This window comes from Poecilia reticulata, chromosome 8 (assembly GCF_904066995.2).
Source record: "Poecilia reticulata chromosome 8, P_reticulata-male-v2, whole genome shotgun sequence".
Taxonomy (NCBI): Eukaryota; Metazoa; Chordata; class Actinopteri; order Cyprinodontiformes; family Poeciliidae; genus Poecilia; species Poecilia reticulata.
The window spans coordinates 5,673,294-5,691,556 of record NC_088837.1 but is presented as its reverse complement, the minus strand read 5'-3'; the positions used below and the strand labels follow the sequence as shown (position 1 = coordinate 5,691,556).

The 18,263-nt window shown below is 38.9% G+C and overlaps 1 protein-coding gene across 5 annotated transcripts; it reads left to right on the top strand.

Annotated features, from left to right (window-relative positions):
* The first annotated feature begins 3,570 nt into the window (after positions 1–3,570).
* tom1 (target of myb1 membrane trafficking protein) lies at positions 3,571–17,486 on the top strand. Of its 5 annotated transcripts, none has more exons than XM_081609691.1 (16): positions 3,574–3,823; positions 5,994–6,078; positions 6,221–6,299; positions 6,411–6,560; positions 9,201–9,335; positions 9,432–9,566; positions 11,217–11,333; positions 11,525–11,655; positions 11,771–11,813; positions 11,889–12,018; positions 12,570–12,633; positions 13,927–13,996; positions 14,306–14,371; positions 14,734–14,796; positions 16,018–16,057; positions 16,864–17,486. In XM_081609691.1, exons 1-16 carry the CDS (start codon positions 3,772–3,774, stop codon positions 16,956–16,958), a joined length of 1,455 nt encoding a protein of 484 aa, XP_081465817.1. In that variant the 5' UTR covers positions 3,574–3,771; the 3' UTR covers positions 16,959–17,486. The 5 variants fall into 5 exon arrangements, with proteins under 5 accessions (XP_081465820.1, XP_081465817.1, XP_081465819.1 ...); XM_081609690.1 differs by having other exon boundaries at positions 3,576–3,823; positions 11,522–11,655; XM_081609694.1 differs by lacking the exon at positions 9,432–9,566 and having other exon boundaries at positions 3,571–3,823.
* Positions 17,487–18,263: the final 777 nt, after the last annotated feature.

The following is an 18,263-nucleotide window of genomic DNA, read 5'->3' as shown; positions in this document are numbered from 1 at the left end:
CAGGGCGCCATTTTTGGGGGGAATTCGGGGGAGTCAAATTATTATTTTTTTTTATCAATGTGTATTTTGCAAACATTTTACTTTATATAAAACTCTTAGACCCTCATCAGGTGAGTTTTATTAATATTTTGGGGGGGATTTTTAGGAAAATCAACAACACTCAATTATTCAAAAAGTCAAGTTTAATTGTGTAGCACATTTCAGCAGCCAGTTGTGAAACAAGCAATACGCTCCCACAATGTAGCAATTAATGTTAGATTTTGTCAAATGCCATCATCAAAATCATCAAGCAAATACACACAAAATATGTTATTATGAATCTTTGGCAGCCGTGGGTTACACTTGCCAATCTACATGTTGCTGTCATCTGACAGCGTTGGCTTCTAATCACCTAAATCACTCAGAACAAACTGTCTATAGTATAAAATTCAATAAATTCAGTGGTTGTAACCTCACATGATGTGAAAAAGTTGAAGGGTTTGTTTTTAATAGCATTGAAAATTATTGTATATATGGTCTGCAGTTGGTTTCTATAAATTGCTTCCTTCACACAATCTCGTTAGCATAAGTGATGCTGATTGGCTTCATTACTAATCATCTCTCTTTCCAGTTAAAGTGATTGGATTTGATTATGGCTGTTCTGGCGGTTTAATTATGAAATCTGTGATGTGTCAGACGGAGTAAGTGTAGATCCCTTGAGGGAGGAAAACACTCTTGCCAATCTTAATTTCTGTCGAGTGAATATTAAATTATAAGGACAAATTCTGTAGCTGGTTATAATTTCATTTATTTGTGTAAATGCACACTAGTCTTTGTTTTTACAAAGATCAAGTGATGGTTTAAATGAAATTCAAGCATGGTGATGAACCCAAAATTAACATCTGCGCATCGTTTTTACAAGATGGGGGGTTTCCAGAGTGCGGCGCAGGGTCCGTTTGTTGCCCTACGATTGATTTATTGTGGTTCCGGATCCTGTTCTTGTTGCCAACAACACAAACAACAAAAATACCTGGATGGAAAAATTGGAATCACAACATGTCTCCTCTACTAACCCTTTAACAATGTTTTTACCAGCACTGCATTGAGAAGTGGTTCCTAAGCTCAGTTCCACCAGGTGTTTGCTAATTGCTGCTGGCTAGTCTGAAGGAGCTGAGTGGGTTGGCGTGGAGATTCAAGGATTTCTCAAACATGCATGAAAGAATCAAAGCAACACTCCAGGTATGCTTCTGATGAGGGAATAACATGATTATAACATGACGTGAAGCTCAAAAGTTGATGTTATGTAACATTGTGCCTTTAAAGAAGGAGATTAAATAAAACTAGAACTAAAGCTTTTGAGATTTTTATCTTAAAAGAATGAAAACTATCACTTCTGACAATTTGACAAATGTGCCACAGTTAGTGACTTATCATCCAAAAATCCAATTAAAATATATTGAATGTGTATGTAGAAAGATAAAAAGAAACAAGTAAAAACATCCTCTCTGGTCCTACATCTTTACTACCATGACGACAGGATGGGGAGGTGTTAGCTGGGAATAGAATAGAATAGAATAGAATAGAATAGAATAGAATAGAATAGAATAGAATAGAATAGAATAGAAATCTGTCAAAAGTTTGGTCTCCTCTACCTATTCCCTGAGCTACTACATCTCTCCGAATGATTAGCATAGCTTCTGATTCGACCTGACCAAAAACAACCAATCAGAACCAGGAGGAGTGTCTTAGCGCTGTCAATCAACCTCATGTACTCACTTCTAAATGTGCCAATGGCGGAGAAACAACTTACCATTACAGGAAAACCGTTCATCCACCGTCAATGGTGGACATGCTAACCAACCTTAGCATTCACACACTGCTATGAGGAAGAAGCTGCAGCATTGCAGAGAGCAAGGGGGAAGCTGTTTGTAAGCATGAGCATGATTGACAGCGCTAAGATCCAACTCTTGACCCTGACTGGTTGTTTCAAGTTAGCACTGGGAGAAGGCAAAGGAGCTAGAATTTTTTCAGAGATTTTCTGTCTCATACTAAATCGATACAAATCTATATTTTTTGTTACATACAGCAGCTTCAATACAGATTAGTCCGGCCCTGGTCCGTCACACATTAGTTTTTATCTGTAATTTTTCCACAATAATCTGACTAAAGATCCCAGAGTATTCTTTTTGCCACAATAAAATTACAATAATTTTCACTTAGTTGATTAGTAAGAAATGATGAATGTGTCATGAACACGTCTCCTAAACGTGGACAACTGCGTCACCTGCTGGTGATGTCAGTGAAGTGTATCGGCAGTAAGAGTGAGTCACCGTTTCTGAGTCACAGCTACACTGTAGGATGAAACACAACAAACCCAGCAGTTCTTCTCCGTAACGAAGCAGTCATTCTGACACCAGCGCCGTCCATGTTTGGGTTTTACAGACTGAACTGGTTTATGGCGTTAACCTGATGTTAAATATTCAAAAACATTTACATGTGGAATATTCTGCTCATTCATTTCTTGTTTGTCCCCCACTGGTTTGAGTGAGCGATAGTGGAAAACTTTGCCTCAGGTAAGTTTTCACTTTTTCATTTGGAAAATTCTTTATTTCTTTTTTTATTTGGGGCATATTTTACCAAACATCCCCCCAAAGTGAATGAATCCCCAAAACACACTAAAGTGAGACATTCCAGAAAATCACAATTCCTCTGATTAAAAATCAATTCTGTCCGGCCTGACGACTCAAAGTAAAACAGTTTCTTCAGCAGCTCCCTCCACGAGCGAACACTTACTAAATCACGATTCATTCAAAGTTGTCTAACACGTGAGAAGGTCAGAGTGTCACAATATGTGGCAACTTATTTTGCAAGAAAAAAAAAAAAACGTACAAAGTTTCCACCACAGGGATTGAATGAAAACACAGTTCACACTTTCTGAAAACCACTTCCACTTTACGATTATACGAGTTTTAGGGCCACAAAAGGAAAATACAAATTAAATAAAATTACGAGAATAAGGTCCTATATCCAACAATAAAATAGTATTACGAGAGAAAAGTAATAATGCATTTTTATTTTTACATTATGACTTTATGAATCTCGAAATGTTATTTTTGTGTTTCTTGTATTATTTCAATTTTATTATCGTAATGTTCTGAATTTAATCTCGTAATTATATATTTTTTAATTGTTTCGCGTGGCCCTAATACTCCGTCGACTGTAAAATGGGAGGTAGTTTTCAGAAAGTATGGATACATTTTTTAAGCATGATCCAATACGTCATTGTTCTATTACGCACTACAATATAATTTTTTTAAATAGTTTATTTTCTATTTTTTTCTTTCTTTCGGTTGTGAGGATCTGAAAATGATGCTCAGAATGGTTTTTTTATATATACAGTTAGAAAATAGTGTTAGCATACGGTATACAGTTATGTATGTAGCCTATACCGTATACACACATAACTGCATACTGTTAACATACAGTAAACTGTAAGCTCGGACAGTTACTATATGCTAATGTAAATGCAAATATTTTCTTCTGTCATTTCTTTTTTTTCTTTTCTTTTCTTTTATACAGCAGACATCCAAGCAGCCGCCGCGGGGCGCAGTAACAGCGTACCGACCTTGTAACAGCGAGCATCTGACGAGTAGCAGGCTGCTTTCCCTTTAAAGTCTGACGCACTCGGTGCTCCACTTTGGAGAAAGCAGCAGCAGCAGCAGCAGCAGCGGCAGCAGCAGCGGGGGCCCGGGGACGTCGGCGCTTCGCTGGACCGTCTCACCGTCCACCATCATGGAGTTTCTGCTGGGGAATCCGTTCAGCTCGCCGGTGGGCCAGCTAATCGGTGAGCTCTCAACGAACGCAAGGAAAGAGAGAGAGAGAAGGAAAATAGAAAATTAAAGCGCTTTAACGCGATCACTGGCTTTGCTCGAGCGTTCCGCCCAGGCTCCACCGAGCTGCCGTTTACTCCGTTCTGTAACCTGTTTTCTATTTATTTATTTAGTTATTTATTTATTTCTATTTTATTCCAAGACATGGCGCGTTTCACCGTGAAGGGGGAAAACAACAACTTAAACGCATGAAAACAGATGGAGGCGCAGCGGCTTACGGCGTGATTGACGCCCTGAGAAGACAATGATTAGGCGGGGGAGGTGTTGGGAGACCGATCGGTCCCCGTTGGCTCCGTTTTTAACCTGCACCGAGCTGAGCCGGACATCCCACCCCCATCACCACCCCATCTGACCCAAATGAGAGCAGGCTGCAGCACATTTACATCACACTGGCTTTTCTGTGCCACTCACTCACTAGTATAGGCAAACTGGCTGCTTCAAATATCTTTATTACTATTTTTATTTTTGCTCTAATATCAGGGATTAAGGAGCTCGTTTTCATTTATTAAAGAGACAGTGGTAACCTTGGGAACCAGGAAGCGCATACACCCATATTGACATTTTCTAATGTAACGCCTGTGAACAATGCTGAGGGTAAACAGTTGGGGGTTTTCTGTCTAAACATGCTAAAGCTTTATTAGTGGGCCTGTTTTCATCTTTCTGCAAAACGTGTCAACTTGGGCATTTTACGTTTCTTATATATCGTGGATTTCTTTCAATTGTTCATGAAAATTGTATTATTGTTGTTGTTCTTAGCGGGTGTACCAGTGTGCTTCTATTTGTGTAACTAATTGCTACTTTTTGACCAATTTCAACTTTTACCCTTGTAGCTATTTTTTTTACAATAAATAAATTAAAAAAAAATTCAATTTTACCTTCAGCTGTATTGGGATTAGCGATGCACCGATCTGCTTTTTTCACTTCTGATACCAGTACCGATGTTTGAGGTTTAGCCCGTCTGCTGAATTCACGTAAGACTTTTCTTTTTCTCAAACACAGACCTAAATGTACTGAATTACAAATTTATTTGATAACTCTGCGCCAGAACAGGACACTTAAATACACACGTAGCTTCAACAAGCTTGGTAAAACATGTAAAAATCAACACAAGTTTAATTTGTCCAGTCAGTTCAATCAGGAGTATAACAGCCAGAGTAAGATAAATAGTATTGAAACTGAAACTGATACAAAAATAAAAAAAACAATATTCTTTTGTTCCGTGCCCCAGTGAAGAAACGCTGGCCCCACCCTGAGACCCCCTCCTGGCAAAATTGGTCTAGAAACCCCCCACTCTCCATTTATCTATCAATCATGCTACAATACTGGGAATTTCCCGTCAGAGGGATAAACAAAGGACTGTTCTATTCTATTGTCACCCCAAAAAAAGGAAATTTACAAACTCATTTTTCCACATTATTTGTGGTAGTTTTTACTGGTTTTTTGTTTGTTTGTTTGTTTGTTTGTTTGTTTGTTTGTTTGTTTGTGTTAGGTATCTAGGAGTGTGCTGCTCTTAAAGTACCAAAGTGGAATGTATGCGTTCACATAGCTGCGCACATTTAGGTTTCCTGTGTTCATCAGACTTATCTGATCCAGCCCGTCTCTTCGGAGCTGTAAATGATTCTTCCAGGTTTTTTGGGTCAAACAGGAAATCGTTTATCCTTCATCCAGGCAACCAGGCTCTAAAAATATCCCCACATAATGAAGATGTGCGTTTCCACAATGGCGCTCGCCTCCTGAAGTAAACCACGCCCACCAGGCAGCTTATACGCAATATAAGCTAGCTGAATAGCTAGCTTGATGCTACTTTGCCGTTTTTTTTTTCCTTTTAGTTTTTTTATCCTTTCATTTCATTACGTTTCAGTGCATCCCCTTTGACGAGAATTAATTTTATGATAGAATTATAAAATGAAAGTATTTTCCCAAACTAATTTTCCTGTCGGTGCATCGCTAATTTCTAAATGTCCAGAACTGTAGCTAAATGTTTAAGCTAAAGAATAAAAAAAGACCAGCTGCTAATGGTATAATAAAAAATGTGATGCATAATTATGGATAAATGTCGTATTTGTTGTTATTAGCATTAGCAAGCTGTTTTACGTCTCTTGACTTTTTGGGTTTTTTTTACAGAACGTGCCACTAACTCCAGTTTACCATCTGAAGACTGGGAACTCAACATGGAAATCTGTGACATAATCAACAGCTCAGAGGAAGGGTGTGTATGTGTGTGTGTGTGTGTGTGCGTTTGCGTGCGTGCGTGTGTGCGTGTGTGTGTGTGTGCTATCTGTCATCATCAGAAACATGCCCTTCCCTCGAGCTTACATGCGTCTAACTGTTGCCACCTCCCTGACTTCCAGGCCCAGAGACGCAGTCAGAGCCATAAAGAAACGGATTGTGGCGAACAAGAACTTCAAGGAGATCATGCTGACTCTTACTGTGAGCGTCGGTTCTGCTTGTCGTCGTGTGAAATCTTGGAATTTGAAGCAGCTTGGTTTCCCTTGGCTTGTTTTCTGCTGGATTTCTTTTTCATCCTCTTTCCGACCGCAGGTCCTCGAGACGTGTGTGAAGAACTGCGGCTACAGATTTCACATCTTGGTGACGACACGCGACTTCATTGAGGGCGTCCTGGTGCGCGCCATCATCCCCAGGAACAACCCGCCGCAGATCGTTCATGACCGAGTCCTCGGCATCATACAGGTGCGCCGAGTTTGGTAGTAGCTGGTTACATTTACTTGGGTAACTTTTTGGGAAGTATGTTCTTTTAGAGCAGTGGTCCCCAACCCCCGGTCCGTGGACCAATTCGTACCGGGCCGCGCAAGAAATAGTGAAATATTTCCATTTTATGTTTTATTTGAGTCTGGAGGATCTTTTATTTTGAAAATCCTTTAACCTGATTCTCTGTTACTTGCACGCCAACACTGAGGCCACAAGCAGCAAAACGAGTAAGAAGCAGATCAGATGTCTTTGGAAAGTTTCTTTGCAAAGGGGAAAAGTCCCAGAGAAGAGACAGGAGAATGGATTTATCCCAAACCGGTAGGTGAGTCTCACGTTACAAGCGGCTCTGCGTAACATGTGGCGACCGGCTGCTAATGAGGCAATGAAGCTTCATGCTGCTTCGCCACGTAGAGACCAAGCAGGCTGTGGATATAAGCAACACTTCGGGTGTTATTGTCTCCCATCACTCCCTGATGGGACCGTCTCGTTGCAGAGAAACAAGCTCTGGGCTCCGTTAGTCATTATCGTGAGTTAAAATTTTCACGAAAGTAAAATGTTCGTTTTTTGTGGCGCTTCTGTATCTTATTTTGAAGGGATATATAAACGTTACCATAACGATCAGAGTTAAGTCTGGTTTAGACGGAAAGAATTAAGAATGTCGGCCGATTCTCCAGACCTCTGTGACCACACAGCTGATAAAAGTCCAACAGGTTGGATCGGTTCGTGTGTCCAAGGCAGGAGCAACACGAACCGATTCCAGACACGAACATCCCGATTCCAGATGATAATCCAGTAAAAACCCCAACATAGCATACGGGAATTTAGAATAACCAAACACGGATGGCGATGTAGAAGCAATAGTGATAGTTTGTGGAGTCATTTTAAGAGATAAAAGACGTAACAAAAAGAAAAGGCGTTAGATAAAAGGCGACGGCAGCAGCCACTCTATTTGCTGCACTATGATTTGGAGGTGAATATGTTTTTTCATAGTTAACATTTTTAACTGAATAAACATAATAATGACCTTTAGATTTAATAATAAACATTTCCACATATCATCTCCGATATCCACCGGACTCAGTTGCGGGATATGTCAGCTGTTGGGGATTCCCCTCTGTTCTGACGTCACCCCGCTTTTTGATTGGCTACCTGTCACATTCAGCAGGTCGTATTCTAGTTCACAGACAGGAAAAACCCCACAGGCTGCGATAAAAGGGCCAAGACAACCCAAATTGGGTATATTCAGGATTTAGCGGGAAACCGCCGTTTCAACTAAAGGTTTGCAATGAGCTTCCTAACCAAGGTGTCCATAACTCAACACGCGGTCAGCTCTCGGTGAGAAAGACGCATTTAGTTCAGTGTCCATGAGATGATATTCAGAAAGGATTTTTTTATTGATTGATTTTAGTTGCCTCTGTGATGAACTCTTTGCGTAAAGTTTGTCATGACTCCATGTGCACCAGTCAAAGGTGTTAATTATAACCTGTCAAATGACAGAAGGGCTTAAGAAAATAACCAAATATTCAGTTTGGTTATTTAAAATTTTTTATAAATATATATATATATATAAATATGTGTGTGTGTGTGTGTGTGTGTGTGTGTGTGTGTGTGTGTGTGTGTGTGTGTGTGTGTGCGCACACACATTTAAAATTTTGCCCCCCCCAGAGGTAGTCCCGGCCCCCCCTTGGCCCTCCCAACTTTAAAAGTCTGGCTCCGCCACTGGTCATTCAGTTTGTCAAAATATAAAATTATGAGCAGATTTTGGTGTTTTAAGGAATAAAAAAAGAAAATTATTCATCTAAATAAGAGAATTACAAAACAACAAAATCAGGGAAAAGAAAACAAATCCAAATCCATTTCTTTCAATGTAAAATTTTAACATTGTTGCGTATCTTTAGTTGCGTATCTGTGTCTGGTGAATTTGTGGTTTAAAAAAAAAAGAGATGACCTTGTAGTCATTTTTGTTTAAATTAATTATTTTCATTTTGGTCCTTAAAATGGCAAAATTTCCACACAACTTTATATTTTGATGTCTGACATTATTTGGTTTGTCAAAATATAAACTTACAGTATGTGAAAATTCAGTTGTTTTAATGACAAATATGAAAATCATTACAAAACAACAATTTTTTTTTTTTTTTTTACCAAAAATTTACCATCCGCACACCTTAAGTTTTATATTGAAAGAAACTGATTTGGATTCTTTTTTTCTTTTTTTTGGCCTGATTTTGCTACGTTGTTGATATGTTATTTAGATCCTTTTGGTCTTTAAAATATGAAAATTTCCACATAGCTTCAGATTGAAGCTATTAAACATGTTTAAACATGTTTATTGTTTCAATTTTAAACATTAAATGATTGATTTTTTTTCATCAGTTATTACTTGAGACGCCTGTTTACCAAATACTTTTTCACTCTCACTTGAGTAATTTCTTGGACAACTACTTTTTACTTTTACTTCAGTAAAATATGTTGAACTGGTGCCGCTGTTAGGGGAAAAAGCATTTTTAGGTGGCAGGCTTCGCAGGTGGGGCTGAGGTGAAACAAAGAGCCCCGCCTGCTGGACCCGGTCTTATTCACGTCATCGCCCGTGAGTAACTTGTGGTTTCTTCCCTCAACAAGGCGTGGGCCGACGCATTCCGCAGCTCGCCCGACCTGACTGGCGTGGTGTCGGTGTACGAAGACCTGCGGCGGAAGGGACTGGAGTTCCCGGCGGCTCAGCTCGACGGCTACCCGTCGGCTCAGCCTCAGAAGAAGGTGCAAGGCGCCGTTGCTGTGCTTTCTGATCCGCCACCTCTTGTCTTTTGCTCATTTCCTTCTCTCTTGTCTTCTCGCTGCCTCTGCGTGCGGCAGACTTTACCTGAGAACGGGCCTGCTGTCACTGCTCTGTCTGCTGTGCGCCTGTGCTCTAAACCTCCTCTCATCCCTGCTCACACCTCTGAGCTCAGACTGGCCCTGGAGGGAAACGGTGCCTTCACTCCCAGCCAGGTGATTCAGCCAGAAGTCGACAGCTGACTGTCACCGCGCTCTGACATTTTCAGCTTCTCTATCGTCACTTTTCTAAAATAATAGCCCAAGTAATTTTTTTTTACTTCTAAAATTTGGCTAAAAAAAGTTTGCCAAATAAAATTTGGCAACAAAAAAGACATTATTTTAGGAAGGTGACGCTATGGTGGTTTAACAATTGCTTATTATTTCTATTTCTTACTTTGGCTTTTAACCTTCATCCTTCCTTTCACTAAGAGTTGAGTCACTCAACCAGCAGGAGTGTTTGTGGCTGATGACCACTAGTTTTGTGAAGCTCTGACCTTTCAATAAGTTTTAGCTAATTAGCTCATTTCTATTTAGGGGTTTTAAACAAAAACACAGAAAACGTACCTTTTTAAATGGGAAGTATTTTGTGTTTTTCTGCCGTTTTCTATGTTAACTTCAGATGTTATAAAAATGTTATGCGTGTTAAATATGACTTGAAAGAAATTTGACTTCCTAATTTAACGCCTTGAAATTGGGCTTCTGTCTCTTTAAAAACTCCTGCTCCTTCTGAAACTCCACCTTGACAGATCATTATTGAATTACAGTAGGAGCAGAGGCGACGTCACACAGTGCGCATGAGTGAGCAGTCTGTGTTACACAGCTCTGCAGATAAGCACCATTCCTCTGCTGTTTCAAAACAAAGACAACATGATCACACACGTGACATTTTAATCTGCTGTAGGAAATTAGCATGATCAGCACAATTAGCACTAATATTTGTGGATTTACTTTACTTTCATATTAAGATTAGAGATTTCCAAAACTTCCAGCACGTCCTAGTCCAGCGTAATCTACGGTGGACAACGTTTTTGAAAAGGAAAACTTTGAAACGTTCAGCTTCCTGTTCACTCCTGAAATCTCACCCCAAGTTAAAAGCAGCAGCCTCACTTCCTGTTTAGTCACCTCGCTAACACTAGGAAAAAAAACTAACTCTGAGTCTTCTTCCTATAGTTTCTACTTCCACACTGGGAAGTGTGGCTGCAAACTAATGTAGTGCTTAGCTACTGTAGCTTCACTGCTCGGAAAAGAAATTTGTTGTTTTCAACCTTTTAGAGCAGAGATGCACCGATCCGATATTAATATCTGTATCGTCCTGTTATCAAAGCAAACATTTCTAGATTGGGGATTGTGGCAAAGTGGAAGATCAATTCAGTCTAATTTTATGCTTTGTGCTCTGAGTCACGTCAAGCTTTATTATTTATTTTACATCATATTTAGAATTCTAATTACACCTTCTGACCTGCTGGAAACAAAATTTGTCGGTTTATTTTCTTAATATGTTTTACCAGTCTATTGTTTTTCTCAGATCCAGTTTATTTCTTATTAATTTTACATTGGCTGTTCTATTCCTACCTTAACTGGCTGAACAAATCAAAGTTGTGTTATGTTTATACGTTGTATTGCTGCATTCAGTACATATATGTCTGCATTTTAAAAAAAGGAAATATTTTAAGTCATTGTTTCCCTGTGTGGGATCGAAATCGGCCAATATCAAACCTCCGATATCGGCATCGGAAGTGAAAAAAGCGGATCGGTGCGTCCCTCGTTCTCAGCGCACCTCGGCTTGTCGCTGTGCTCTTCGACTCACTCGCCGTGTCGCTGCAGGTGAAGATGCTGAAGACGGAGCTGGGCGTGGTGCGCAGCAACCTGTCCACCATGTCGGAGATGATGAGCCAGCTGGACCCGGTCACGGCGAAGCAGGCAGACATGGAGCTGCTGGAGGTAACAATGGATCCGTCTCGGAGCCGAATGCGCTCCTCGCCGCGTCACTGTGGATTTCCTACCTCTCCTGTCGCTTGACGACGCTGCGGTGCCCTTAACTGATCTAGCGCTTCATGCACTCCGTGCTGCATCCGGCCCTTCAATCCCCCCCCCCAACCCACACATGGTTTGTCTGGTTGTGTCATTAGCAGTTGTACACTGTATGTAAGGAAATGCAAGACAGGATCGTGAAGATCATCCCCAGACTCAGCGAGGACAACCTGATCGAGGAATTACTGGCCACCAATGATGAAATGAACTCTGCCTTCACTCGCTACCACAGGTTACTGCATTATTATTATTATTATTATTATTATTATTATTATTATTATTATTATTATTATTAAAACGCTTCAATAAGGTTGTTTGATCCCCATTGGTTGTTTTGCTACCTACAGGTTTGAAAGAAGATTAACAAACGGTCAAAGCACAGAGCAGAAGGTAAAGAGCAGCAATACGCTCCTATTGGTGTCGTGTATCAGTTGGATTTTACACTTTTCTTTTGATTCCTTGCAGAGCGACAACTACATGAACCTGTCGGACCTTTATTCACCCGTCAGCCAATCAGGGATGGCCTCAGTTAAAAGCGACAGCTCCCTCAGTCTGTCCAAGCCAGACAGTTTGTACAGTCTGATGGCCAAGCTGAGTGAGTGCTGCATTTCTCACTGCGCCTCTAACGCAGCTCGCTTTCTGTACCTCGCACATAGCCATAAATGGTACCAAGATGAGTCATAAAGGGATGAAACTGAAATATTGTGTTTTTTTATACATATATTATGGAGTGACGTTCATATTTCGCCTGCAGCACCTGCTAAAAATGTTGCCTGGTGTTTGATGTAGAGAGAATCATCTGGTTGTTTAAGTTTGTGTTACGTTTTTTAATTACACAAATCAATTAAGTACAAGTCAGTACAATTATTTCTTCATTTGAAAATATTGTTTCTCATTGAATTCATGTAACTGTTTAAGTGTGATATGTTGCTTTAATAAACACATAGATTTATGTGTTTTTCTTTAATATAGCGATATATATTTGTTTTACATTTTTAATGCGGCGTTTTTCTGTATAAATATGAAGCATGTTGTTTTTGTACCATTTTCAACTGAATATTTCATTTAAAGATTTTGCCAATAATTCTCTTTACATTGTTGTTCTACCCTTTTTACAACGCTTCCTGTTCTTTTTTTCATATTCAGGTACAAGCGAATCAGACGACATGTTATCGCAGAAAATAAACATCTCAAGTCAACAACTAACAAGGTAAACAAAAAAAATTAATGAATCCATTCTAAAAGCCTAAAATTGGAAACGCACTGAACAGTATTTCTTTTCTAATTTCTCGTTATTTTTTCATCTGCTTACTACTGATTTTAGCTGATTTGAATTTCTCTTATTTATATTGTATATGAGGAGACATCGTTTGAAAACAAAGGCAAAATGACCTCAGAATGAACAGTTTTTATTGTCTTTAGCATCTTACATTAGCAAAATGGGTTGTGTTAGCACGGCTAGTAGCATCAAAATAGCAGTGTTTGTGAGCATAAAGCAGACGTTCATCTTCTCTCTTAAGATTTTCAAGACGTTCCCAAATCTAGCAGTGAAAATGCCAATTACTTTGGTGGGCTAACAGTGGAGGGGGGAAAAAAATCTTTAACACGTTAGCACTTTTGCTGACTTTGAAAACATTTAACCCAATTATCTTGCCCTAAATTACTTTTTCCAGACCATGTTGGTCGTACCGCTTTGGTTTTAGCAGAAGCAGAACTAATTTATTATTAGTGCTATAAGATTAGCACAAGTAACTTTCTTGTTAGCGTGCTAACAGTGGTGGGCACAGGTGTGTTTATTCACTAAAAGCAGAGCAAGTTTTTTATGGTTTTGTGCTTTAATGTTTCTGCTAACTTTGAAAATGTTTAATTAGCCCACTGCTTTAGGGTTTAGCTAGCAGCACCCCCTCTGCATAGAAATAAATCCAAAAACTAAAACTAGGGACACGTGACATATCTGCATCAACATCTGTATTTGCCAATGGTGTTCATTTTTTAGCATATCAAATAAAAAATACTAGGTCAATAAAAATAAACAATATTAATTTCCATCTTGTTGCCGCTTTTGTATGCGTTTCTGGAGGGATGGAGTTAGCTGAAGCAGAGAGGCTTCTGCTAAACACTGGAAGTATAGGGAAATGTATATATACATATGCAGATATCAGTTAAAGCAACAATATTAATATCAAATATCAGATATTAATCATGTAAGTCATTTAGTCATCCTCCGGCAGCTTAGAGATGGAAACTTTATCGATTTGTTCGGCCAGAAGAATCCAAACGTGTCTTAATGCACATAATCACATCTCTACGACCATGTGAGAAAAATTTTGTAAGCACATGATGCAAGTCCATTCAGTTGCCGATAAAAACGAAGCAAATTCGGTAATTCTGCCTGTTTGCGGTAAGTTGCGTTTTCTGCTGAGAACGTTTCAGCCAGTTTGCCTTGTTCTTATGTAAATGACTTTAATGACAGTTAATTAATGTACAAAACTTATTTTTTCAGTGCTGCGAATGAAATGACAGCGGACAATGAGGCTCGAGTTCAGGACAGCAGTTTACAAAACTCCGGATTGGTAAGAAGAAAAACAACCACCGTGGCATTTGAGATTCCTACAGATTTGAGAGTCACAAGACTGAACTTGTTGTCTGTCATGGGACATTTGAGCACATGTGAACATTAAGGTGCTTAAAATGGTAAAAAGAAAAAAGTCAGGTTAGACTTAAAGTTAGGTTTTAAATGGGATGTTTATGAAGTCTGTGCTATGAACACAGTGGTGAGTTTTGGGGGAATAGCTATGCCTCTCTAAGCGTTTCCTTTTCAATGAACTCTCTCTCTCTGTGTGTGTGTGTGCGCGCGTGCGTGCGTGTGTGTGTGTGCGAAGGATGAGAGTCCAGCCTCGACCCACAGCTCTTCACCAAAGTTAGATTGGATGATTAAAAGGGGAATGGTGGGTCTGAACGCACAGCCAGTGTGCAAACGCTTGCTTTTTGTCCCTGTATTGCCATTCGAATGTGTTGTGGGTGACTTTTGATTCCATTTATGACGATTTTTTTTATTTATTTCATTTTTTTTTTAGGTCAGTCTCAATGGTCTGCATGTTGGTGTTTGAGCACAACCACATTGTTTGGGACGTGTCGACATTTTTTCCTCACTTCTTGAGTTTTTCTCTGTTCCTCGCTTCGTTTGGCGATGCAGTTTGAGTCTTCTGTCCTTTTCGCTTTTGATTTGTGCTCGGTGGTTTGGTGGCATGATGATTCTGCTGTATCACTTCCGGCTCCGCTCACCCTTTGCTCTACTTTTCCTCCTTAGATTCCCATCAACCAGTCCAATGTCATGGACGACGTCGAGAAATGGCTAGAGCTGGAAGACGAGGTCAGCGACCAGATCTTATGGAGCTGATTAGTTTATGTTTCGACTGACGTGTTACACCTATTTTACTTTAGTTTAAATATTAAACAAACACGGTCTTCTCTAAAAATTCTACATTTATAAAACTGCAGACACTGTTGAGTCAAGCCGAATTTTGGAGAAACTTTTATTTGGTTTTTCTGAGAAAGATTTTTCGGCCATGTTAGGAATCTATTTCGTTTCGCTCAGTTCTGTATAATAACATACGCAATTAGAAAACAGCAGGATATTGTACTTGCTGGTTTTAGTTTGGTTTTACTTACTTGGTTTTAGTTTGAGCACATTTCTTCAGGGTGAGGGAATAACAAACCCATGTTAGGATTTAATTTATTTTTAACAAAATCACTATTTGCACAATTGGTGGTTACTCATAACAATTACTCTGGTGTAAATACAGCTGGAGCTTTTTACATTAAATTTCCTGGAAATTAAAGTGTTTAGGAACTTCAGTTTAATAACCCATGACTTCTGTTTTTCTGCTGTGCCACTACCCAGGTGATGATGATTTGTCATCTTCATCTGGATGATGACCCAGATTTTATTTAATTTTCTCACCAATCTAACTCTCCAAGTTGGTTTGATATGAAGCAAACGATGAATATTCTCCACAGCCTCTGGCAACTAAAACATATGGCCAAACCAATTATATTTTAATGAGAGATCATTTTCGCCCCCCAAACTAAATAAATATGCTCAAATTAAAGGAGCAGTCTTCTGTATTTTCCAGGCACATAATGGTATTTTATAACACGATCAAGTGTCTATGTTACCTTCAGTCGTTATGAACATGCTGCGCAGATATCAAACTTGACTCAGAATAAATTTGACTTCACAATCTGACCATTTGAAATTGGGCCACTGTCTCTTTAAGAAGCTTCTGCTCTTTCTGACACTACTAATAACAGTATAATGTGATATAAAGGTCAATTTTATATAACACGCCCCTTTAAAGGTTGGAATTTTTTTCACTTTCATTGTATAGTAATGATGCTGCGATAAAAAAAAGGATTTGTTTGGAATCATTTTGCCAGCACTTTGACAAAACACAACAAAAATGTAGGTGAATGAAAATGTTTACTGTGTGTGTGTGTGTGTGTGTGTGTGTGTGTGTGTGTGTGTGTGTGTGTGTGTGTGTGTGTGTGTGTGTGTGTGTGTGTGTGTGTGTGTGTTTTTTCTGCAATGCAGTACGACGACTATGAAGACTCAGAGGGTGTGACCAGTGAAGGTGAGGATTAAAACATTTAATTCCTACTGGATGACTCACTGATTCTAACTTGCATTTTATTCGGCTGCCATGGTTACCAGTGGAACTGTTACACAGAAAAAAGAATTCTCTGATACTAATGTATAAAACTGTTATTTTTAAAGCAGTGGGCACAGTCTGGTTTGTTATCTGATTGATAGAAATACTGAATGTGCCTGGTCACAATAACAAACGTTGTTGGACGATAAACTCTCCCGGAAGTTATCGCGATAAACGATAATATTGTTTTGGACAATTTTACAGTAATATAATGGTACTAATGGCATAACACATTCTCAAAGATTTATAATTTTAAAATTCTACTGAACATTTAACACAGGAACAGGAAAATAAATAAACAAAACAACAGAAACTACTAATAAAATAAATGATGATGTCTCTGTAAACAAAATTGTCTTTCAAAAAAGGTCCAGTTGAGACCAAAGCACCAGACTGAAGACTTTGTCTAACAGTTTGTGGTAGAAAGAGAGAAAGAAAAGAGAAAAACAATAAATCATGCAAGTGGAAATTATCGATATTGTTTTAATTCATCATACAATTAATTTATTTCGACAGGCCTGGCACTAACGGTTCATTCATTCTGTTTCATGGATTTCACCAGCAGATGGCGCTGCTTTCTAGCAGGATTCAGAATTATTAATATCCAGTCAGGACGTGCCTTCTCTATATTTCATGTGTTCTTTTTTTATTTTCCTCTCCAGTTAACCTAGAGCTGTCAGCCATGACTCAAACTCATGAATCGTGCTTTTTTTTTTGGCTCTCGGCAGAGTTCGACAGGTTTCTGGCAGAAAGAGCAAAAGCGGCGGAGCGCCTGCCGTCCCTGCGAGGCTCCTCACAGGACGCCAGCTACTCCGAGTCCTAAAGCCATGCGGCGCCACCAGCCGGTGCGTCCCGACTTATGATTGAGTGGAGGGTCGTTACGTGGAAGCGACACTGGAGGAACAACGCTGGACCAGAAAATGAGCTCGGAACTGTATGAAAACCATGCTGGTGAAGGAATGTTTTTACTTGAGGGTTTGTATGCGAGCAAACTTTTGCACATTTTCTATATGGTTACATTCCTGGCATTCAGAGGGGAAAAAAAGATATTGTTACAAAGAAACACTTTCCAGGATACATTATGTATTATACTGCTGTGAAATGTATATATAAATATATATATATATATTAGTAACATGAAAGGTAAAAAGACACTTTAAAAAATAATTAAAAATACACTGTAAACTTGTAAGTGAAGCTCTGATGTAACATACTGTTATTGTTTAATGCTTCACTTTTTTTCTTGTTGGACGTGGAAAAATTCCAGATTTTGTACTTCCAGCTTTTCCGCATAATGTCAGAAATTCATGACAGATTGCTGCCAGATATTAAACTAAAGCTATTAACTGGATATCAGAACTGTCTTGTCTTCCTTTTTCTTCCTCCAAAAAGGAAGAAACAGTCACTGTTATTTTCATCTTACGATTTATTATTCTGTGGTTCACGTTGTTTACTTCAAAATAGTGGTTGTGAAATCTTGCACTCTGAGCAAACTTCAAAAGGGTAGAAGTTGGGTCAAGAAAAGAAAAGAAACATAGCATTACCTTGTATTTCAATTCAGTCCAATTCAATTTTCCCAAACAAAAAATGAATGGTTACATGTCATAGCAACGGTCCTAAAGCAAAAAAAAATAAAAAATTGTAGGATTGAGGATTCTTCCATCTGCACAGCATCCAAAACCAGAGGGAATAATTGTTAAATAATTTTTTTTGAACAAAGGTTTACACAAAGAGCAAACCAGAACTAAAATGACAAAGCACCATCATGCTGCCACCAAAAGCAGAATTCATAGATTTCTTTGATTTATTTCTCTTTGTGTTTTTTCCCAAAAAAATTATGAACCAGTTTTGTGTTATTTTGCCATTGGGTAGCATTTTTTCCCCCAAAAAATGAACAAGTAATTAGAAACTGCCATTTTCTGATACACTAAAAATTTATTTCACTGTTCTATCAGTCTTTTAAAAATAAAAGTATTACACAATGTGTTATATTTTAGGAATTATATATGTGATGTGGGAAAGAAAATTCTGTAAGCCTAATATTTTACACTCAAGGGTCACCGTGAGGTCATGTTTATGTTTGCGTGATAGGCTAATAAGGAAGATGTACCGAACATTGCTATTAGCT

Bases quoted from the DNA above. Each gene is read 5' to 3' on its own strand.
- tom1 (XM_081609690.1), top strand. From the start codon at position 3,772: ATGGAGTTTCTGCTGGGGAATCCGTTCAGCTCGCCGGTGGGCCAGCTA. The intron at 9,336-9,431 runs GTGCAAGGCGCC...TGCGTGCGGCAG, and splicing joins CGGCTCAGCCTCAGAAGAAG to ACTTTACCTGAGAACGGGCC. The intron at 11,334-11,521 runs GTAACAATGGAT...TTGTGTCATTAG, and splicing joins CAGACATGGAGCTGCTGGAG to CAGTTGTACACTGTATGTAA.